This window comes from Macrobrachium rosenbergii, chromosome 44 (genome assembly GCF_040412425.1).
Source record: "Macrobrachium rosenbergii isolate ZJJX-2024 chromosome 44, ASM4041242v1, whole genome shotgun sequence".
In the NCBI taxonomy this organism is placed as follows: Eukaryota; Metazoa; Arthropoda; class Malacostraca; order Decapoda; family Palaemonidae; genus Macrobrachium; species Macrobrachium rosenbergii.
The window spans coordinates 35,183,418-35,208,811 of NC_089784.1; the positions used below are offsets into that span (position 1 = coordinate 35,183,418).

The 25,394-nt window shown below is 35.7% G+C and overlaps 1 protein-coding gene across 1 annotated transcript in view; it reads left to right on the forward strand.

Moving 5' to 3' along the window:
• Positions 1–3,501: 3,501 nt before the first annotated feature.
• The window catches only part of Cad74A (cadherin-74A), a 52,606-nt gene continuing 30,713 nt past the window's right edge, over positions 3,502–25,394 (forward strand). The window contains exons 1-11 of the mRNA XM_067088325.1: positions 3,502–3,650; positions 18,222–18,350; positions 19,196–19,380; positions 19,549–19,769; positions 20,160–20,282; positions 20,438–20,578; positions 22,701–22,925; positions 23,138–23,258; positions 23,600–23,821; positions 24,811–24,913; positions 25,286–25,375. Coding sequence (XP_066944426.1) covers positions 18,223–18,350; positions 19,196–19,380; positions 19,549–19,769; positions 20,160–20,282; positions 20,438–20,578; positions 22,701–22,925; positions 23,138–23,258; positions 23,600–23,821; positions 24,811–24,913; positions 25,286–25,375 — 1,559 coding nt within the window. The 5' untranslated portion in view covers positions 3,502–3,650; position 18,222. The remainder of the gene's footprint in view (positions 3,651–18,221; positions 18,351–19,195; positions 19,381–19,548; positions 19,770–20,159; positions 20,283–20,437; positions 20,579–22,700; positions 22,926–23,137; positions 23,259–23,599; positions 23,822–24,810; positions 24,914–25,285; positions 25,376–25,394) is intronic.

Sequence of the window (25,394 nt, forward strand, 5' to 3'; positions counted from 1 at the left end):
GTGTTTTATTGAACCACATTTATGATATATTGTGCCTTTAGACCTCTCTTAATCTTTATAATCCCTGTACGGGGTAGCAGTGTTGTTAGTGCACCTCACGTGGTGCACTGCAGGGATTACTGAAGGTTCTTTGCAGCATTTCTTCAGCCCCTAGCTGCAACCCCTTCCATTCCTTTTATTGTACCTCTCTTCATTTTCTTTTTCTTCCATCTTATTTTCCACCCACTCCTAACAATTTTTTCCGCCATTCATATTATCTTTCTCCCCTCTTGCTATCCACCCTCTTCTTACAATTTTTTCATAGTGCAACTGCAAGGTTTTCCTCCTGTTACACCTTTCATTCAAACTTACCTACTCTCATTTTCCTTTCCAGCACTGAATGACCTCATAGGTCCTAGTGCTTGGCCTTTGGCCTAAACTCAATATTCCAAAAACAGTTGTTTCATATTGCAAGAGTGAGGTTTCCTCCTGTTACACCTTTCAAACTTTTTTACTCTCAATTTCCTTTCAGCTCTGAATGACTTCATAGGTTCCAGCGCTTGGCCTTTGGCCTAAATTGTATATTCCAGTTCCAATTCCGGAATTTTATTTACATCGGTGGTGAAGAGTGTTTGTCAGTAAACACAGATTTATTGATAAATGTTTGACCACTCCGTCAGCTGCAAAGGTTATTTGCAAAGTCGTCTACAGAAGCAGAGGTGGAAACTGCGGCCTAGGAAGAAGGCAGGATGTTGGTAGCCTATTTCTCGAGCCAAAATGATGTAAAACAACCCATAATTAAGTAGGTAAATTAGTAAGTTTCTGCACATAACTGGATTATAAAATGGAAGTGATCCCAGGTGGTAAATTATATTGCTGCCATTCAAGTTGCTCAAGTTAGCAAAATCATTTATGCCTCTCATTACATGTAGGAAAAGATTGCAGCTATATCTCCCTGTTGGGCAAGTAATTACCTGGTAAAATTGGAAGGTGTTTTTCATTATACTGTGAGGAGAGCTTAAAAAAAAAAGTACTGAAATCATTCACAGATACAAGTTAAGTACAATAATTGCTGCACGTTATAGTAAAGATGGATATAATCAGATGAACAAGAAAATATTGAATACAAAGAATAAATAATTGAACACAACTGAATATCGAAAGTGGAATTCTATAACTATGATTATCAGAATAATACACTTTTAAGAGGCTGATAACACTTAAATACAGACTCGGATTTGGTCAGGCAATGGAAACAACATTGACAAAAGCTGGGTATTAAGGTTTCAACTCCATCTGAATTGAGTACATCCCGTAGGTGGGGTGGTAGTGCCATCAATACTTATGGTGTGCACTGTAGGCATTACTATCTTGGCAGCTTCCCTTCGGCCTAGTTGCAACCCCTTTCGTTCCTTTTAATGTACATCCATTCATATTATCTTTCTTCCATCTTGCTATGCACCCTCTCCTAACAATTATTTCAAAGTGCAACAGCGAGGGTTTCCTCCTGTTACCCCTTGCAAACCTACCAACTCTCAGTTTCCTTTCCAGTGCTGAATGACCTCATAGGTCCCAGTGCTTGACCTTTGGCCTAAACTCTCTTGTCAATACTTGACAAAAGTGGGGTAACAAGGTTTCAACGCCATCTCGAGTGAGTGCAACAAAATTGCGCAAGTTACAAGAACAGTAGACTACCTTCACTATCTCCTACGCTACTGTGCTTCCCTGACACAGTGATTTCAAACTTACGAAATCAAAGATTAAGGAAAGTGTAAAATGCAATATCTGTCAATATATTCCAGGTAACTGTACATTAATGACTGGCCCATTTTCTCTCTTGTCCTTACTTGTGGTTGAACATTGTAATATATCTGGCCTTCTCTGCGGACTTGAAAATATTATACAACTCTGTTTTATGACAGTTAATTTGCAGAGTTCATCCCAAAAGCAAATAACACTTGAGTCTACACATATAACTGTATTCTAAGCTTATAACAAACAGCAGAGGTTTTGAGAGCTGGAATAAACAAAAATATTTTAATGACAATGGAATGAAAGTACTTGATGTAAAATATGCTCTATGGTCCTGCACTGCTACGGGCTTACTCGTGACTCATGTTTATTGATATCACAATATATACTAGAAATATATATATATATTATATATATATATATATATATATATATATATATATATATATATATATATATATATATATATATATATATATATATATATATATATATATATATATATATATACAGTATATTGATTAGAAATCGATAAGTTTGGACGTTTTGGACCAAATATGTATTTGATAAAAAGTAACCAGTAATTCTCTCTCTCTCTCTCTCTCTCTCTCTCTATATATCTATATATATATATATATATATATATATATATATATATATATATATATATATATATATATATATATATATATATATATATATACATACTGCATACAGTATAATCAGGTTATCATAGACAAAAACTGAGCCAACATTCAGCTAGTAAAGGGTAAGTGAAAGGTTAATATGCTCACCATTGTAATACACGTAATTATCAATACTTCCTTTTTCAGCTGATTAGTGATGATTGTCCAGTAATAAAAGAAAGCTAGATATTCAAGGTTTTATGCATGAAAATGTAATTTTTTTATTGGGTAAAAAGTTCAGTACAACTGCGTAATGGGTAACAAGTATCAAATCTCTGGCAAGTTAAAAGTTAAAATCGTGCATTGGCCTAAGGCTGCTGCGGCTCGAAATCTAGACTTACCGAAGGTTGCTAAGTTCTGCAGACATCCCGTTCCACGGAAGTACACAAATGTCGGTATTTAAAGACAAAGTTGGTGGACTTGTTTTCGATGACATAGTTCGTTATGTACAGACTAATATTGGTGCCGGTCAATTAATTACAACTGTCAATAAGTTCTCGTTAGATTTTTTCATTTACAGAAATCTATACTGTTAAATACTGTACAGAAAAACTGATGGCCACTGTAGAACGCAAGAAACGCTGTTGAAGTAACGGTACCGAGAGGCTACAGGAAAACAACAATGCTAAACAGCCTTGTCGGCGGGCTCTTTCACTGCCTTTTTTCATTATTATTTATGCACCGGTTTTTGAATTAACTGTCCAGAGAGGAAAGGAAAGGAATCATTGATATTCGAGTAGAAAACACCTGGAACGGGAAGCGGGATGGGCTCAATGAGATGGGGGTTCCAGGTGGATGATGTGACGGGGGAATGGTGGAGCCAGGAAAGGGGGGAATAACTCTCTAGCGGGTCACGCATCTAATAGTTGCCAGTTTCTAATTTTCAATATTTTTTCATTTTATCTTAATAGTGTATGAACACGAATAATAATACTTAAAAATGTTTATGATACTAATCTAATGTATTAGATATAAGGAATGTTCTATTTTATCTGTATCAGGTGGGAGAACAAAGGATTTAATAATTTCAAAATGGCACAACTTCGAGAGCGTCACCTCTAAACTTCTCAAGACTTGCTCCTCCAGAATTCAGTGTAGGCCAAAGAGTGTGTGGGACTTGATGTATATCATGTTTTCTTGAGCTTTCCCTGCGTAATTTACACCCAAAAAGCAGAACTATGTGACCTGGAAGTGTGTGGAATATATTGTGAAGTGTACGCAAATCAAATTCGAGTAAGTATGTTGGAAAAAGTGTATTATCATGCATTCTTTTGAAGCTGGTTGAATAGAAAGGTGTTTGCGAGGAAATGTCAATATGAATCGTGCCCGAAGAAGCCTTCGTGTAGATGAATCATACAGACTTGCGTATTCGTGAAAAAATTTGCCACATACCTAAACAGAGTTAGGAATCATAACGTTATTTAACCGTAAGTCACATTAAAAAGCTTTTAAGCGGTACTTGTGATGGCATGAGTGATAAATTCGTAAGTGGGTTCCTTCGGCTAATAGCTTTCTCCCCTCCCCCTAACCTACCTGTTCCGTAGGCCTAGGCATGCAGCGTTACGTTAGGTAACGTAATATTATACACTGCCCTTTTCTAGGGAGGCTAAAGTTACGTATACACATCGTTTGGATGATAATTCAATTATTATATTAATATCTTTTATTCCTCCTGTGACATTGAGGTCAAGGACGCATCCCAAATTCGGGAAGAATCTTAACGGAACAGTTATCTCCACCTGTGAGAATTAGGGAAATGATGTTTCTCGACATTTTAAGACGAAAAATATTGACACCGATTGAAATTTATATATATATATATGTATAATGTCTACTATTTTGGCCAACTTACAAAAATATCGAAGTATGCGATGTACTGTACATCTTGGAACATTTGCTACTTACGTCCCTGTTGAAATCACTACAGTAGAGGAAACGTCAAACCTACTTAAATGGACAAAGTGATTTCCTGCCGCATCCTAATAATTAATTATTTTATTTTATTAGATACGTCAGTTATTATAATTATTAGTTTGATTTTCTTTAAATAAGGTAACAATGATTAAGCGTCGATAATTAACTGAGTAGTTGTAGACATTTACTTAAATGTCATTCTTTTTTTCCGTCTTACCAAATTATAAAAACCCCGTTTTTTTCACATCTTATGGCTGACACGTTTTTGCATATTGAATGTAACAGGAAAACAAGACTGATTATTATTATTATTATTATTATTATTATTATTATTATTATTATTATTATTATTATTATTATTATTATTATTATTAACGGAAACCTTTTCAACACTGCTTTAAAAGTTTGTCACTTCGGTTTGTCTATTATCAGTAGGATTAAGATCAAAGTGAAAGTGATTTATACATTTTTAGCATACACTGTTTTTTAAATCTTTTGACAGTAAAACCTAATAAATTATGCATTTTTATCACATTATTTTTCAATCCTTGGATATTAAAACGTGATAACCGGAAGTAGATAGGCAAAATTGCTGGTCATATTAGCCTAAACTGCTGATGTAGACAAAAGTATGTGCTACAGTAAATATCTTTTTTTTTTTTTTACGCTCACGGATAGATGTTCAGAGATTTTTATAGTCATTGCATGACTATACTGAATATGGTTGGATCTCTCTCTCTCTCTCTCTCTCTCTCTCTCTCTCTCTCTCTCTCTCTCTCTCTCTCTCTCTCTCTCTCTCTCTCTAAATTAGTTTGACAATTTCTTAAGTATAAAGTGTGAGAGGGTTGCTCTCTCTCTCTCTCTCTCTCTCTCTCTCTCTCTCTCTCTCTCTCTCTCTCTCTCTCTCTCAAAATTAGTTTGGCAATTTCTTAAGTATAAAGTGTGAGAGGTTTGCGTTATTTTATCGTCTATTAGTGGACGCTATGGAGTTGCTTAATTGCTCCCTCGCGCTCCGGAATTCATAACACCTCCGTGTTCCTGTAGCCCAATCGTTTAAACGTATTTACAAGCAAGGATTTTGTCAACATTGCACCCATGTATCGATAAGTTCTAGTTATATTACAGTTAATAATATGTAAAAATGACAGGTTTAAGTTTTTTCACCAAAATATAGCCTACATGTCATCAGCAACATGTATTTATTTCAGAATATATTTTCTTATAAAATATGTACCACAGATATTGTCAAGAATAAAATTTAATATTTTTATTAAATTTTGGATTTTTTATTAAAATTTAGTATTTTAAAATTTATTTAAATGACGTCTGATATTTAAAACTCATTGAAATACAGTTATGAAGTCAAACGTGCTTTTATCCTGATTTATCCGAATGCTTGGAAGGAATATAAGAGAAAACAAGTAAAAAATGCCCTGAAGTTTCTTTGACACAATCGGGTTTTCTGTACAGCCGCTACAGCGTATAATCAAGACCACCGAAAATAAACATATCTTTCGATGGTCTCGGTATAATGCTGTATGATCCGCGGCCCATGAAACTTTAACCACAGCCCGGTGGTGGCCTATCCTATATCGTTGCCAGAAGCATGATTATGACTAAATTTAACCTTAAATAAAATAAAAACTACTGAGGAGGCTAGAGGGCTGCAATTTGGTATCTGATGATTGGAGGATGGATGATCAACATGCCAATTTGCAGCCCTCTAGCCTCAGTAGTTTTTAAGATCTGAGGGTGGACAGAATAAAGTGGGGACGGACATACAAAGCCGGCACAGTGGTTTTCTCTTACAGAAAACTAAAAAAGGGAAAAAATAGGACAGTTAAGTAACCTTATGATTAGTTTCTATACGTAGATGCTCAAGTACTTGGTACATACCAGTTTGGTAAACTTTTTTTTCCAGTGTAATGTACTGTAATTGTAACATTATTTTCACCCTTCAACCTGTGAACTTGAATCTAGTGATAGATATGCCCATTACCAGAGAGAGAGAGAGAGAGAGAGAGAGAGAGAGAGAGAGAGAGAGAGAGAGAGAGAGAGAGAGAGAGAGAGAGAGAGGTTACAGCGTTCTGTTCATAATACACACGATATGGAATGAACTTGCGAGCACTGTTTTGACGCCACATTTACATATTTTATTTTTCTTGGAGCTAAACTTACTTCAAGGTTTATCACCCTTTAATTATATATAGAATAATCTCACTCTGTTATCTAGATTCTAGAATGCCTATATTTAGTGCTAACTTCTTAATATAGCGTCATTATTTAAAACTAACTTCTCGCATAATGAGAAGTTGACATACTTCGTTTTATCTCTGCACCAAATATGCCGTTATTCCCATAGGGGGTTAGTGCCGTCAGTGCACCTCACGCGGAGCACTGTAGACATTGCTAAAGATTGTTTAAAGGGTGTTTTTAGCCTTTTAGTGTACCCCCATTCTGCTTCCTTTCTTCAGTCTTGCTGTCCAACCACTCCAGTTTTATCTTTTGACTGTGTTAAGCGCTGAATGACTGAAAGTGCCCCTTCAGTGCTTGGCTTTATAGTAATTTTTTCATAAATCAGTCACCAACCCATAAACACGTACGCATTATATAATATATATAAATGTTATATAATATATATATATATATATATATATATATATATATATATATATATATATATATATATATATATATATAATATATATATATATATGTATATAAATGTATATAAATGTATATATATATATATATATATATATATATATATATATATATATATATATATATATATATATGTATCTGTTCTACAATTACATATATATAATATATATATATAAATGTCTCTTAACTACAGTGTAATATGAAAATAAGAAGGCCCATAAAACACTATTTAAACGTTGAAACCATATATTTGTTTCTTGGTAGAATATGGACAGGTGGAAAGTTACAATTTTTGATATGGCCTTAGGCCTGATGTTAAGGAGGTGGCGTTTCTTAAGAAAGGAGTAAAATTCCTAGTGGTTTTTGCAAGCTCCGGTTTGGCGATGGATCTGGCGGTCGCGTTTCTTGGGTCATCTTCTTCAAAAGGGTCCGAGGATTAAAATAATGAATGTCCTCCTGACAGGTTCATATTGTTGGTTTGATTGATGATAGCAGATTCCAGCATCTTTCTTTTGTACGGACAGCTACCCGTGTCACCGTAATCACAACGGAGGTCAGGTCTACCTGTCTCATACATGAATGTCAACAATTACGGTGACCTTCCTTGTGATTACGGTGAGCGAACTGATGGATTTGGGATAATGGAAAATGAAAGGATTATTAGAACTGAGTTGCTCGGTGGCCTTTTGGATGTTTTCATCGTATGGAAGCTCAAATCTATTTGTCCACCTCTGTAGTATATTTTATTTGCTTTATTAAATAGAGCAGTTGCGTTAGGTGTTGGCGGATCGTGTTAAATTCTTGATCCAGGTACTCATTTGCACTTCGTGGTAGCTTAAGAAATGAATGTAGGAGACAGCGTAGATAAAACTTTAAAACTTATCAACCTCTGTGTAACTAACAACGTGTTTTTCTTTCAATGGTCTTTTACAAACAAAATTTGGCTGTAGCATGGGAAGTCCCCTATCACCCCTTCTAGCTTTGTAGTGACAATAGCATATCTAAATTCCCAGTTCCGACCATAAAATTTAAAACAGAATGGGAAAAGGAAAATAAGAAAACAGAACAGGTATGCATTTACAAGAAAATTCATTTCTTAAGCTACCACGACGTCGAAAGTTAAGATTTATGTTCAAATGAGTACCTGGATCAAGAATTTAACACGATCCGCCAACACCTAACGCATTGTGGCTATTACAATTACATAGCCTATGTATCTGGTAAAATTTTGTGACCAGTAGATTCTACATATAGCCTATACATATATATATATATATATATATATATATATATATATATATATATATATATATATATATATATATATATATGTGTGTAATAAAATATATATAAATATACATATATAAAATACTCATTATATCTAAATATATATTTATTTATATATATACATAATATATATTATATATACATATATATATATATATATATATATATATATATATATATATATATATATATATATACATTATTTAAAAGTTTTTGAAGAAGATGACTGTAAAAGAAAACTATTGTGCCGGCTTTGTCTGTCCATCCGCGCTGTATTCTCTCCTCCCTCAAATCTAAAAAACTACTGAGGCTAGAGGGCTGCAAATTGGTATTTTGATCATCCACCCTCCAATGATCAAACATGCCAAATTGCAGCCCTCTAGCCTCAGTAGTTTTTAATTTTATTAAAGTTAAAGTTAGCCATAATCGTGTTTCTGGCAACGATATGGGACAGACCACCTCCGGGCCGTGGTTAAAGTTTCATGGACCGCGGCTCATACAGTATTATATCGAGACCACAGAAAAATAGATCTATTTTCGGTGGCCTTGATTTCTTCGGCGCAATTTTTACTTATTTTTATGTGATTTAAAGATCCACTGTTGTTTATACTATTATATATTTCAGATTATATTAACAAGATCTTTCGCATATTTTCCACCATGCCTCTTTATGAAGAGGCGTGTTGGAAAACATGAGAGCTCTCTTATTATATTTACTAATATACAATCTTTTATGCATCCTGACATGTGTTTAATAACTTCGTTTAATATTTTACCCCTGAAAAAAACTGAGGCGGCTTAAAGTGTAGGAACAAGAAATATTATGTGAGAAGTTAGTTTTAAATAATGACACAATATTAAGAAGTTAGCGCTAAATATAGATACTCTAGATCAGTGGTACCCAACGTGGGGTGTATGCCCCACCAGGGGGTTAATTTGATTTTTAAGGGGGCAACTTAAGAATGTTTAAAACCAACTTAATGGCCTTTTAGGCTTCCTCCGCGTGATAGCCTATATGAGAATTATATATCACCACATAGGGCATCAGGATTTTAGAGGTGATTAGGCGGGGCATGGTCAATAAAAGGTTGGAAACCACTGCTCTAGATGATAGAGTGAGATTATTCCATAAATAATTAAAGGGTGATAAACGCTAAAGTGAGTCTACAGCTCCAAGGAAAATTTCTTTGTATTTGACAGTGCGTTCTACAAGATCAGAGATTACGTGGAAGCTTAGTCAGCAAGGGAATCCCAAAAAGTTAAATATTTAAGCGAACTTGTTCTAGGAGTATGATTTTCAACTTGTGTCTTTTAATAGTTTAGGTCTTGCATTTTATCACGTGCACGGAATTGGACTGGATTTCAGATGTTGTTTGTTACGTATAACATAAGTGCTACTTGACATGAATAAGATTTTGCAAGAAAACGAAACCTATTTTTTTCTGTCGAGTTTTAGTTTTCTGTAAAAGAAAACTATCGTGCCGGCTTTGTCTGTCCGTCCGCACTTTATTCTGTCTTCACTTTTTCTGTCCGCCCTCAGATCTTAAAAACTACCGAGGCTAGAGGGCTGCAAATTGGTATGCTGATCATCCACCCTCCAATCATCAAACATACCAAATTGCAGCCCTCTAGCCTCAGTAGTTTTTATTTTATTCCAAGTCAAAGTTAGCCATAATCGTGCTTCTGGCAACGATATAGGATAGGTCACCACCGGGCCATAGTTAAAGATTCATGGACCGCGGCTCAGGCAGCGTTATACCGAGACCGTCAAAAGATAGATCTATTTTTGGTGTCCTTGATTATACGCTGTAGTGGCTGCACAGAGAACTCGATTGCGCTAAAGAAACTTCGGCGCATTTTTTACTTGTTTTTATGTGTAACTGCGTTGCAAATTTGATCAGATGAGACGAATTGCATTATAAATATATAACACGGAATTCACGCCAATAAAGCAGTTTTTTCTTAGGTTGCAAGTTACAATAATTCCATTACGTTAAGCGTAGATACATTATAGCCATTTGTCTACGTTGCTGAGTTGTAGTAATAATATCACTGCGTGCATTCTCTCAGATTTTGCACTGCCTTGAAATTACCTTGTTGTGCCTGGAATGTTGTATTTTCTCTCTCTCTCTCTCTCTCTCTCTCTCTCTCTCTCTCTCTCTCTCTCTCTCTCTCTATATATATATATATATATATATATATATATATATATATATATATATATATATATATATAAGATAAAATATAATATATATATATATATATATATATATATATATATATATATATATATATATATATATATATATATATATATATAATATATATATATATATATATATATATATATATATATATATATATATAGATATATATATATATATATATATATATATATATATATATATATATATATATATATATATATATATATATATATATATATATATATATATATATATATATATATATATATATATATATATATATATGTATATTATATATATTTATTTACCTATATATTAGATATTGAAAATGAACTCAGGGCTATATACACATACACCTCTTGTACACTTACATTGTCCATCATCGTAGGTATGTATAGGCTATACACAGCCTATATTTGTATTTATGTGTGTGTATATGCAAACATTTTGCCGCACTTTTGCATCAAACGAAGCTGTTCTTAAGAGATTGGCAGAATTTCACCGACATTTGTGCAGACTGGGACATTCCCTGGAAGTCTTCTTCTTTTTCTTCTTCTTCTTCTTCTTCTTCTTCTTCTTCTGGATTGAGACATTCCTTAGAAGTCTTCTTCTTCTTCTTCTTCTTCTTCTTCTTCTTCTGGATTGAGACATTCCTTAGAAGTCTTCTTCTTCTTCTTCTTCTTCTTCTTCTTCTTCTTCTTCTTCTTCTTCTTCTTCTTCTTCCTGTCGGTACTTGAGAGTTTCTGCCACGTATCCGTTGTTGGCATTTATGGCTCTGGAAAGTTTGCAAAGCTTGGTCGCTCCTGTGGAAATAGGAAGCGAATGGAGATTGTATAAATATAGCTGTGCCGTGCAAGGCGTTGATGACCTTTTTGAACTCTCTCTCTCTCTCTCTCTCTCTCTCTCTCTCTCTCTTCTCTCTCTGTTTTTGTTATTACTCCCATCATCAAGGCGTTGATGACCTTTTGAACTCTCTCTCTCTATGTTCTTGTTATCATCACTCCCATCATCAAGGCGTTGATGACCTTATGAACTCTCTCTCTCTCTCTCTCTCTCTCTCTCTCTCTCTCTCTCTCTCTCTCTCTCTCTCTCTCTCTCTCTCTCTCTCTCTCTGATAACCCCATCATTTCCGGTTCACATTAAGAGCATTTACCGAGTAATTTCCTCTATTTAGCGTAGGTGTTCACTCTCCAAAATGTGGGTAAGGCTCAACATGATAGAATATCTACCTCCATAAACCTTTCTAGCAAGAGTTGGAACTTCCGAACGTCTACAGTATATCCATCAGCACTAATGTTTCTCGCACACTCTCCAATATCATTTTTATGTATTGTATCATTTGCGTAGATGATACCGAACCCGGAAATTACTTTAAATACGAATTGTTTGATAGCGCAATTTTTTTCGTAAAATATAATCGTCGTGATTTACTGCGCTACTCTTAGTTTGCGTAAGTTCCACGCGTTGAACTTTACCGACGATGCATGGTTGGGGGAAGTGCTCTGTAAGTTACGGACCGTGGTCTTTTCTTCGGCCGTGTTACGGACCGTGTTCTTAGACCGTGTCGCGGGCCGTGCTCTCTCTGCTTTCAGTCTTAACAGTTACGGACTCTTCCTGACGGCGATTTTGGATGCGTAATCGGTGCTGGTTAAATTGTAGGCTTGTTGCCGTCGGCTTATTAAGGCAGACTTGCAATTTGTATTCGAACGCGCACGCACACACACGCACACACATATATATATATATATATATATATATATATATATATATATATATATATATATATATATATATATATATATATATATATATATATATATATATATATATATATATATATAAAAATCTACGAAGGGGAAGAGAAACAGTGGAGTAGCCTGCAAGGCCTTTCGACTTCTTGTCCCATACTTAGCAGTCTGCTAAGTAAAGAACAAGAAGTCGAAAGGCCTTGCAGTGCTCCATTGTTTCTCCTTCCTTCTTAGATTTTGTCTATATTTATATATTCATTTCGTTCCATATTTTCGTGATTCAATTATACATATACATAATATATGTATATATATATATAATACATATAATAAGTATAGATATATATATGTATATATATATATATATATATATATATATATATATATATATATATATATATGTATATATATATATATATATATATATATATATATATATATATATATATATATATATATATATATATATATATATTTATGTTATCAAGCTTCAATATATAAACTAATATACATAACAGCTGAAGAAAGCATATGCTTATCTGAAGTACATAAGATATATAAAACATGGTACATTCGTGTGAAAATGTACCCTAGAAGTAACATCGTGGAAAAAAAAAGAAGAGAATCGTGCTTTGCGACCAAGCGGAACTTTCACAGAAGAGAGAGAGAGAGAGAGAGAGAGAGAGAGAGAGAGAGAGAGAGAGAGAGAGTACAGCCAATGACATAGAAAGCGTGTTTCCCACGTAGCGCGAATTGTCTCGTACTCATTCGCAGGTACGTAGAGAAATTACCAGCTTTAAGAAACTTACATCCAGGGCTGAAGAATATTGCACAATAAAATGAGGTGTGCACCTCATGCGGTGCACTGTAGGCGTTACTTAAGGATCTTTGCAGCGTTCCATCGGCCCTTAGCTGCAACCCCTTTCGTTCCTTTTACTGTACCTCCGTTCATATTCTCTTTCTTCCATCTTACTCTCCACCTTCTCCTAACAGTTGATTCATAGTGCAACTGCTTTGAGGTTTTCCTCCTGTTACACTTTTCAAACCTTGTACTGTCAATTTCCATTTCAGCGATGAATGACCTCATAGGTCCCAGTGCTTGGCCTAAATTCTATATTCAATTCAATTCAGTTCAATAAAATGAGGTGCCGTTGAACAGGTCTAGCCCCTTTTAAACTACTGGAGTAATGTAACCGTACAAACATCAAAGAATTTATATCTTAGTATTTCCAGATCTGTCGAAAGAAGAAACTGATAATAGGAATGTTCTACAGAGACAGTAAACTTGTATAAACACAAGCAAAAGAAAAATTAGAACGAACAGGGATCTGTTTCAAAGGTAAATCCCATCAGCTACTTTTAATACGATTAAGGAAATGGCCAAATTGCTCTTTCTGATTCTACAAAGCCTGTTCAAGTATTGCAATCGAGTTTTCTGTACAACGTATAATCAAGGCCACCGAAAATAGATCTATCTTTCGGTGGTCTCGGTTTAATGCTGTATGAGCTGCGGCCCATGAAATTTACCACTGCCCGGTGGTGGCCTATCCTATATCGTTGCCAGAAGCACGATTATGGCTAACTTTAACCTTCAATAAAATCAGAACTGAGGCTAGAGGGCTGCAATTTGGTATGTTGGGTATTTGGAGGGTGGATGATCAACATACCAATTTGCAGCCCCCTGGCCTCAGTAATTTTTAAGATCTGAGGACGGACAGGAAAAAGTGCAGACGGACAGACAAAGCCGGCACATTAGTTTTCTTTTACAGAAAACTAAAAGTAGAAAACTACACTTTAGAACATTCTTCTTTTAAAAAGAAGAAGCGTTACCCGGCGTTTCTTCTTCCTTTTCTTTCCGGTACAAAGCCATGTCATGTCGTTAAGGTGGAGCAATTATTTTGTTTCCGTTTTCTCCTTGGCCTTTGTTACGTAACGGCACAACTACCTTTGTGCGGTAAAAGGTAATGAGTTTTATGTATTGAAAGTGTATTTTCTCGAATAGTTAGTTTCCGGTTATGACAGTCGCTGGAAATTCATTATTATCTGTAGTAATTCCTCTAGTTTCATCTTCGCCAATACTTTGTAGGGAGGGGGTAGTGCCGTCAGTGCACCTTATCGATGCACTGTAGGCATTATTTAAGGTTCTTTGCAGCATGCCTTCGGCCCCTAGCTGCAACCCTTTTCGTTCCTTTTACTGTACCTCCTTTCACATTCTCTTTTTTTCATCTCACTTTCCACCCTCTCTTAACAATTGATTCATAGTGCAACTGCGAGGTTTTCCTCCTGTTACACCTTTCAAACCTTCTTACTCTCCGTTTCCGTTTCAGCGCTGAATGGCCTCATAGGCCCCAGTGCTTGGCCTTTGGTCCAGATTCTATATTCAGTTTAATTCACGAGGTGTAGTAATCTCTGCACCGAGCGCAGAATGATCTCGTGGAGCTATTTATCTTCCACGCGTAATTATTTCGCCAGGCTAGTAATCGCTAGTGGCGTCCATATTAAAATGACATCACCTTACGGCAGTATAGTATTTATATGCTCACTTTCTCAAGACATTCTTCTTTTTTAGGGAGGGGGTGTTGGGTGGTGTGTCTAAATTAACCCAGAGTGGGGTTATGGATGTACTGCAATTTAGTTTTAAAGCGGCTCTCTCTCTCTCTCTCTCTCTCTCTCTCTCTCTCTCTCTCTCTCTCTCTCTCTCTCTCTCTCTCTCTCTCTCTCTCTCTCTCTGGTTACCAAACTAGCCTGCGCAATTGTTGTAGCAAGGTATGCCAAAGTCGTCCTGTTCTCTCTCTTTCTCCTTTCTCTCTCTTTCACCCGATGAGCAAACCAGTGTCTGCATTAGTTACAGAATTTTCTATTGCATTTATTCATAATCATTTGCTGACATGGAATGCATCAACTCAAGATAAGTTATGCAATCTTAACTCCAGCCTCTTCTCGAATGAACTATGAAAAAATAAAATTAGATTAATATACTTTGTAAGCTTGACCCAATAGCGACATCTCGCCATAGGAAATAATATAGCCTATATATTATTTAAAAGAGTAGAGAGCATTTTCACCCACCCCGTAAAACCACATGCCTTCACCCTTCAGACAGGCCCTGTTTAGTTTTCTGAAAAGAAAACTATTTTTTCGGCTTTGTCTCTCCGTCCGCACTCAGATCTGAGGCTAGAGGGCTGCAAATTGGTGCAAATTGGTATGTTGATCATCCACCCTCCAATCATCCAACATACCAAATTGCAGCCCTCTAGCCTCAGTAGTTTTTGTTTTATTAAGGTTAAAGTAAGCCATAATTGTGCTTCTGGCAACGATATAGGATAGGCCATCACCTGGCCATGGTTAGTTTCATGGGTCGCGGCTCATACAGCATTATACCGAGACCACCAAAAGATAGATCTATTTTCGGTGGTCTTGATTATACGTTGTACAGAAAACTCGATTGCTTCGAGGAAACCTAGGCACATTTTTTACTTGTTTACATACTAATTACTTAATTGATCTCTATTTATGGTTATAGTATATTTGTGGCCTTGTTTGTCATTAATTCCGAGTTATCTTCTTCCATGTTTTATTATGTTACAAGGTTATGTTTTCGTCTGTTGTGAAATTTATTCATTGGAGGTTTTGCTCAGAAAAACAGTGTACGTCTGTGTTTTTTTCTCATGGTGCTTAAACTTTTTGTGTTTATTGAACTCTTTTATCAGTCGCATTTATTTACCTCGGCATTGGGATGGCGTTTGACAGTTGAACACCTGAACACAAATTAATAACTTGGCCACATATGCTGAAAACATTCGGTCATTTTTCCTCCTTTCGAATGTAAGTTACTAAGCTACAAAGATATTGAAATAATGCAGAAATCCTAATTTTTTGTTTGTTTACAAGTGTCGCCATATTTAGTCGAATGTGCTGCCATCTGTCTGTCATTTTCGCTTTTACTGCATACACCTTTCATCAATGACTAATGTTTTCTCAAACGTTTTCGTTATTCATCCACTATTAAGATTCCTTTTATATGTCGTCCGCTAGTTGATGTTACATACGTAAAAATTTAGCATCCTTGAATTTGTGGCTGGAGGAAGATTGTGTTTTGATGTACCTATAATTGCCATTTGTTCTTTGTGACGTAATTTTGATGAGGCTTCCCTTTCAAATTGCTCCAGTGTAGTGTCGATTGTTTATTTTTCTAGTGTATTTTCACGTATTTCGACATATTTTGACATTGATTTTTGGCGGAAATTAATTTTCACGAGTTGAGGAGGCTCACCCTAATTCGAAATCAATGGGAATCTAGCAAAATATCTTTATCAGATTAGTACAAAGCATACAACAATATGTCGGAGAAACGTACAATTCACTACAATGTTGTTTACCGCCCCTTTCTGTTCAGTTTCATTAAAAAAATTGTAGAGTATAATTTTAGTAGAGTTGAATAACATTTTTTGGGGGGAACTGTCTGTTTGTGCTGTACCATTAATTTGTAATAACTCCTGATGTTTGAGCTCATTGTTATGCTTCACACCTTAGTTTCTTGCAGTGAGACTAAATCAAGTGCAATTATCAGTCACCAGTATCATCATAATTATCATCATAACCATGCTGTTACTGATAATTGTAATTGTGATACTCCTACCGGTACTATTAATATTCTCAAGAACATTTTAAGTCATTATGAATGTTTAAAATTTCTGTCATTACGAGTATCATATTTTCTTCACGTATATGAAACAAAAACCTATCAATCATATTTTAGGGGCTACGGAGTACTGAAGAGAAGATACTCTTTGTATTCGTCTTTTTTATATATATATTTTCGAAATATCAAAACGGTAAACGGTACTGCTAACCTAACGGGATGGATCAAATTCTCACACTGACCTTGAGAGGCTCGTGGGGATGGTGGGAAACCCATAAGGCAGCTTATAAACAGGTTTATAGATTGAGTTTTCCATGATATGGGGTAACTTGTTTTTCACTCAAGATTTTCATATATGGAAGTGTTGTCTTTTAGCTTATTCATAATCCAAGAAAAATTAGTGGAATGTGGTACAAAACTAGGAATTTTTTTTTTTTGTCAAGATGCTGTTTCCCTTCCCTTGGCAATTTTTTTATGTTTTTTACTTTCAGTCAGGTAAGCCCATGCTTCTTTTTATTAATCTTTTATTATTTTACTTTTTTTTAATGCTTTACTTTTTCATAGAATTCCATGGGTCAACCAATCATACTTGTATCCTTTAATTTGAACCAGCTACCATTTCTTCTTCATCACAGCATCCATATATGGGGACATCCTGAGCATCACTCCCACAGGCTATATTCCAAGGTACATTGCCAGACATCACTATTCAGGCACTAACCTAGGATAGAAGAAAAAGGTTCCCCAATTCCCGTGCCTTTCCAGCCTCAAAAGAACTTTTTCCAGTTATTTTTGCAGAAATCATAGATCCAAGCCTCTTAATTTTAGAGTCAGAAGACTTCTGAGACACTGAACATTCCAGTTGATCCTAAATACTAGCAGACCCAGGAAAATTTCTTGGGGCGGACACCAATTTCATATTACACACCCACACACACACACACACACATATATATATATACTTCTTTAATCAATTTTATTTTTTCCCATTTTTGTATTTATTATTATCTAAATCTTCAATATTATTATTTTTCATTATTTTTTACGGGGGGCCATGTGCCCAGGTGCCCCACCCCCTGGATCCGCTAGTGATCCTAAATGCGCTTTTATATTCCCTTTGTTGCTTTCTTGGAAGTTAGCCGTTGTCAGATTTTATGGGTATTTAGTTGGCTAAAGAAGAATAAATCCTAAGAAGAAATAAGGTATTTGATTTTAGAGTAACATCAATGGCCCCTTCACAATTTCAGTCATGCTCAATAAAATTAGATCATTCATGGTTCTTATAATGGAACGTTAAATTCTAAAGATTCATGCAGTCTTTTTTTTTTTTTTTTTTATTCAGGATGAAGGCATCAAGTCTGTTAGCCTTGTCAGTGGTGATGCTGACCAGGGTGACAACAACATGGTCACAGCAGAGGAATAAGTCCCCGGAGTTCCTTCCTGGAGGAGACATGAACAGATTCTCCCTGAGGTAAAAAATTACTTCATTCCTGCCTATTGCAGTTATATTTATTTCTTCCTATTGTGTTACTAATCTCTTTGATAACTGTAGGTTAAAAAACAATTCGATAATAACATTAGAATGTTTTTGGCAAAATTAGAATGTTTTTGGCAAAAAGTCAGTCATTTTCCAGAGGATAAACTATAGCAGAAATTCCCTTTGTGAGACAAAATAGTCACCAGATACAATACCTATGGTTCCAAAGGGATAGTGAAAGTCAGCACGTGGGACCAGAAGGACACTCTAAAGCACTTCAGATCTATCAGGAAACTAAGTTGGAAGGTGCTGGCTAAACCAGTGTCTTTGACTCAACGCACTTCATAAATTGACATTTCCATCTAGTCAGCAATCTCCCCCTGCCAATTCTCTTTGTCATATGCCTTGGAATAATCTAGAGAGCAAGTAGATTCACTATCCCTCCTACATTACATACCACTGACTTATAGGTAACTACGAATTGGATTTTAAAGTAGGCTTTCTTCCTTTCTTTGAGTATATTACCCAAAGACTTAAAAAAGTCCAGTTGACTTGGTGGTTGTCAGTAGCCTGAGGAAATCACTTCAGTACTAATCAAGGAGGAAGGACAAAATTCGAGCAGACCTTTAGAAGTTTAACAAGCCAATACTATAAACACACATGGTGTCTGAAAATTCCACTTTTATCATTATGATTATTTGTACAATGTATTTATCTGTATTTTGTCATGTCCACCAGATATTAGTGAGGGGTACCTTTTGACTGGCACTCTGATAGATTATGTGAAAAGGTATGTTCCAGTTCTTCAGAAATAATTTAAGGTCTTATTTTACACACAGGGAAGATACTCCAGTTGGATCATCTGTATATACTCTCCAGGGAAAGGACCCTGAGGGAACCGACGTCTCTTTCACGGTGTCTGGCGACCACTTGAGTGTTGATAGGAACTCTGGAGTTGTTACTCTGGTTAAACCCCTGGATAGGGAAACTACTCCTATGATTGAAGTTATAATTACTATAACTGGTAGGTTAAATATGCCTATTCTTTGCACATGAGATGAGAACATATATGTCTGAACTTTTGTACAGTATTTTACTTCAGTGAATTCCCCCTCACATTTTATGTTTGCATTTCCATATACACAGTAATATTCATATTGTTTCACACTCTTATAAATTCTGTATCTTCCAGATGAACGTGTCTTTGCTAACGAACCAAACACTGTCCCCTTGAGACGTGAAATCCCCATCTTGGACGTCAACGACAACAGTCCAGAGTTTCACAACACTCCATACAGCTTTAGTGTCTTAGAATCTGCCTCACCAGGTGCAACTCTCTTTTCCCAGATGAGAATTACAGATGCTGATGGAGGTAGCAATGCAGAGGTTAGGTTAGAATGTGTGAAACAGGAGGTAAGACTTATAAATTATTTTTTATTTAATTCAGATTAAACTGAAGGTTAAATCAAGCACATCATTCAAGGAGCATTTACAGTCTTAACTTGGGAGCAGATCCATCCTTCCCTTGCTTTTTGTCATGAGAATTTGTTACTTTTGTAGTTCTCATTTTTAAGTAATTAGAAAGTAAAGCTATGTTTAACCAAAGAAACCACAAAAAACCTTTTGTTTCAGGATCTACTTTAATGTTAGCCTAAGACAATTTATTTTATGCTTCAGTACATAATGTTTAAATCATTAGCATTCTCATATGAAATGCTGTTACTAATCTCTTGTATCTTTTGTGGAGTAATCTCTCGAGGATATGGTGAATAGATCTTAAAAGTAAATCCATTTTTGTTTTAGACTCCTCGTGCTTGTGAAAAGTTTGAAATTCGTGAAGCACGTGTTGAGGAGGGTGAATATGTTGGAATTGTATCCTTGAAGCAACTCCTGGATTATGAAACGGAACGAAAGTATACCATGGTTGTAAGTTTTTCCTAACTTTTGTACTGAATGCCAGTGCTAGTCACTCTTTTTCAGAATGATTTTTCAGTCTTGTGATTTATACGTGTGGTGACATTCACTAAATTATAATCCGTAACAAACAAAATGGAATATTGATATGAATTTCTTTTCTAAAGGTAAGAGCCTCAGATGGAGGGACGGAAAAGAAGCTGAGCTCTACAGCAACCATAGCTATTGAAGTTAAAGATGTACAGGATCAGCCTCCCATATTCCTTAATGCTCCGTATAGTGCAACAGTTAGAGAAGCCAGTCCCCCTGTAAGTATTATGAGTTGTTTCCTATCATAAAGTCCTCTACAAAGTTCACAAAGCCCTACCTGTTTGTTTATATGTGTTCTAATTCAAGAGCTAGTCAAGTCAACCCAAGAGAGGAAAAAGTTCAGCCACGCTTAATGAGGAACCTTACAGTAGAACCCTGGTCCTCGACTGTATCAGAACTTGACATAATCGGACTTTGACGTGAAATGTTGAGTAAATTTTGCATTGGAGCCCGAACAAAGAACCAGAATCTGACCCAATAAACCACATGATTTTTGTAAACAAAGTGATTCGGTTAGTCAGCGCCAGTTGGTGTTGTTCCTATGGGGGCTGTTTAAACCTTGCTCAGCCTTGCTTCGAGTGTTGATATATTTTCTTAGTTTGTGTGGCTTTTTGTACTGTTTTTTGATAAACAGCATGGGTCCCAAGAAAGCCATTGCAGACAAGCAAAAAAGGAAAATGGTAAGAACCACAACCGAACTTAAAAAAGAGATTATTGAAAAGTATGAAAGTGGCATTCTTGTGACTGATTTAGTGTCTCAGTTTAATCTGCTGAGATCCACCATAAGTACATTTTTAAAGTATAAATAGGCAATAATAAGTGCCAGTGTTGCTAAGGGGGTTGCAAGCTTGACAAAACAGAGGCCTCCCATAATAGATGAAATAGAAAAATTGTTGTTAGTGTGGATAAATGAAAAACAGTTGGCTGGTGATGAGTGCTTCAGAGGCTATGATTTGCGCTAAGGCTTGTACCTTGCACGCTGATCTTATGAAAAACAAACCTGGATCAAGCAGTACTGAGCATGAGTTTATGGCTATTAGGGGATGGCTTGAAAGGTTTAAGAAGAGAAATGGCATTCATAGTGTTGTAAGGCAGGGGGAGGCAGCAAGTGCCAATGAAAAAGCTGCCAAAAAGTTTGTGAAAGAATTTCAGCAATTTGTTGATGAAAATGGCTTTATGCCAAATCAGATGTTTAATTTTGACCAGACAGGACTCTTTTGGAAGAAAGTGCCAAAGAGGACCTACATTACTAAAGAGGAAAGGAAATTGCCAGGCCACAAACCAAGGAAAGATAGCCTAATTTTGTTGTGTGCAGATGCTAGTGGTGATTTAAAAATAAAGCCTCTGTTGGTCTACCACTCCAAAACCCCTAGAATTTTTAAGAAACATAAAGTTATCAAGAGTAAGTTAAATGCCATGTGGAATCTTCAGAAATCAAAGATATGCTTCTTCATTGGGAGATATTCCAAGAGTTTTGTAAAAAAATCATCATGATAAGGAACTGGTTAACCGTGCTATTAATTATGTTGTTGATAACTTTAGTTAGCCCTTATAGAAAACAGTTGAAGAAACACCAACAGCAGACCATATTAGAAAGATTTTTTTAGAGAAGAAAGCCAGCCAGGTCCCAGTGAAAAAAGGCAAAGAAGGGAAAAAACTCCTAAAAAGCAGCTAGCACATCCATATCCACAGATACAGATCCTCCTCAGCGTCAAGGTATGGGTTCATACTGTAGTTGTTAAAAACTTTTTAATGTTGTGTTTCCTATTTAAATTATGTTATTGAACTCTGAACTTATTTAATTGTACTTTCTGTGTAATGTTTTGTATAAAAAGGCAAGGTTAGGGTAATAACTTGATGGTCGAGAACGGATTACAGTAATCCATTTTCATTTATTTCCTATGGGAAAAATTGATTCAGATCTTGACTGCAACGCATCTTGACGCTCCTTCTAGAACAGATTAGCGTTGAGGTCTGGAGTTCTACGTACTTTATTTCTGTCTTTCTCCTTAGGTTACTTCATACTTGTAGGCATAAAGTCTTCTACAAAGTTTACAAAGCCATTCTTGTTTTTTATGTTTATGCAGTTCAAGAGAGCTTGACAGACCCACCCCAAAAGAGGAAAAAGTTCAGCCACACTCAGTGAGGAACCATGTACTTTATTTCTGTCTTTCTCCTTAGGTCACTCCAGAGTTGTAGTTATAAAGTCGTTTACAAAAAGCCATTCCTGTTTTTCAATTTTATTGTACAGTAGTTCAAAAGAGCTAGTCAGGTCCTCCCTAAGGGAATTCAGCCACACCCAATGATGAACCTGTTCTGTAATTCTGTTTTTCTCCTTAGGGCACACCAGTGTTGGAAGTCCATGCAAGAGATGGTGACCTGGGAGAACCTCGTCCCTTGACCCTCACTTTAGAAGGCGATGACTCTGGATACTTCACCTTATCAAATATAAAAGCTCAGCCGGATGGATCTTTAACTGCTAAGCTGTCCACCTCTGAAGTAACTTTGGATAGAGAAGACCCTCTGATTCTTGACAATGGAGGCCTTTATACCTTCAGTGTTAGGGTATGTTGTTTATTATTGTTAGTCGCAATGATTGTGTTGCCAGTTTTAGTAATCATAAATCAGTCAATTAGTCGCAATGATTTTTAGTACAGTAACTGGTTATGCTTTGGAAACTTAAACTTTATGTCATATAATATTTTTTATAGATTGTTGAGGAAGCTCAAAATTATATGCCTTACAAATTAACTAATATTTCCCTTCTTTATATTCAGGCTCAGGAGAAGGGAGGTCAAGCAACTGTTTCTCAAGTAACTGTTGTAGTGACTGATGTTGATGACCAACGACCAGTCTTCAGTGAGAATGAGATTCACGTCACTGTTCCAGAGGATATTGGTGAATATGATGTCTTGTTTTGGTTAAATGATTTTATTTACTTATTTTTAAATGTATGAAAAAATAATTTATGTCAGTTTGAATATTTGCTAGTGATGGCAGACTCAAGAAGATAATGTACTGAATGTAGTGATTGTAGTAGTTGAGATGTAATTTCATTTCTTGATATTTATCTTCCCTAAATGATAATTGAATTGACTTTTTGTTTGATAACGTTAATATTTAGCTACACCCCACTTCGTATTTTAAGTGACCTGTGTATAAGTTCAGGTAATAATTCATGACACAAGCTTTGTTGACTAGGTAAATCATTTGTTTGTATTTTATTTTTTGATTTACAGCAAATGGGACACCCTTACCAGGCCTGAATCTAGTTGTAAGTGATGGGGATGTGGGAGAAAATGCCCGTTTTTCCCTTGAAATAGAAGATATATTTGGCTCGAAAGGTGTGTTCTCCATATTCCCTGAGACAGCTGTTGGGAGAACTCCAGTTATCATCAAAGTGGCTGATTCTTCAAGACTTGATTTTGAAAATCCTGATAATTCAAAGTTTCTCTTTAAAGGTTAGTGACCTTGCTTATGTATCCAGTACACTGTTCAAATGAAAAATATAAATTTTTGCACGTACAATCCATGGCCTTACATAGACTTATGCTCTAGTTCAGTAAAGGAAAAAAAGAATTCATCTCACCAAGTGGTGCTAGACACCCCTGTAGCAAGATTGGTAAGTCTGTGTTCCCTCTACTGATTCCTTCAGTATATAGATGTGTGTGCCCATTGTAATGACATGAATGAGACATTGCTTTTAGCAAGCTAAATTCCTGAATAAGGAGAGCTCATATAGTAAGCCAACCATTTTTGAAAAGCTCAGTGTTCCTCCTCTAGGTTGAGGTTATCCAGTGGTCTTTAAGTGTCTGTTCTTTTGGGGTTAGATGTTAAAAGTGCTGTCTTTATCATTATTTCCAAGATGACAGTCTGCTGGCCAGAATTGGGGATTTGTTTTCATTATGACATTGAAAATAACTGTGCAGAGAGAGAATACCCTGAAGTAGGTAAAAATGAGGGTTCTTATCTAATCCTGAGGAATCAAGAATCAGAAATTTCAAGGTCAGCATCCAAGGAAGTGAAGGCTGTCTAATTAGGACCATCACGGGTTGAAGCGCCTTGAAGAGGTCAAGACAAAGGCTGAAAACTTAGAGATTCACTTTAAAGGTAAATCAAAGATTAATGGGAAGATCTTGGTACAGGCTTCAGTGAGTAGGCTAACTGTCTTGATGTTTGATAAAAGCCAAGAAATGTGCTTGAGATTAGGTCCTGAAGATGCTGTCTCCATTCTAATGGAAATTGTAAGAATGAAAAAAGTTTGGTTATGCAGTCATAATTTTGAAGCATAAGGCTTTGTAAGGTTTGTTTGACATATCTTGAAATTCAAGATGAAAAATTTTAGCCGAGTACTGTATGTTTTCTTTCAAGGTTGCCATTCCAATTCGATGTACTGTACTGTACTGTACTGTGAACTAACTACTGTAATCTTTGGTACTTTTTCTTTTAGTGATTGCCAGTGAAGGAGGAGTTCCAGTGTCTGCTGCCATTATCAATGTAACAATTGCTGATGCTAATGACAATTCGCCAGTGTTTGAACAGCCTTCCTACAGGTACTGCAGTGTCATGTGATAAAGCGTAGCAATTTTATAGCAGTTTTCACTTCTTGGCATAATTTTCCTTTATTATGAAAGGAGCTACATGATTTTAATGTTTAAATAATTTTATTTTATGGACCTTTTTCATAACTAATAAACTTGGCGTTAGAATTCAGTTTAAGGAGCAAAAAATTTAGTCCTGTTCTATTGGTTTTACTGTGGATTTGTGTTTATATAGCCGTCAGTATCTAAAAGTATGGCTACTTTGTTAGAGTTATATTCATTTACAGTACAGTGAATAATTAACAATAGAAATATGGTCCTTCATTGTTAACTTTCCTCTTGGATCTAGATTTGAATATTTTTTTTACTTATGTTTCTATACAGGTATTCTGTAAGTGAAAGTGTGAACAGGGGCTTCCTCATTAACACCCTTCGTGCTAATGATTCGGATTCTGGAGCCTTTGGAGAACTGAAGTAAGTAAATGTTATACTG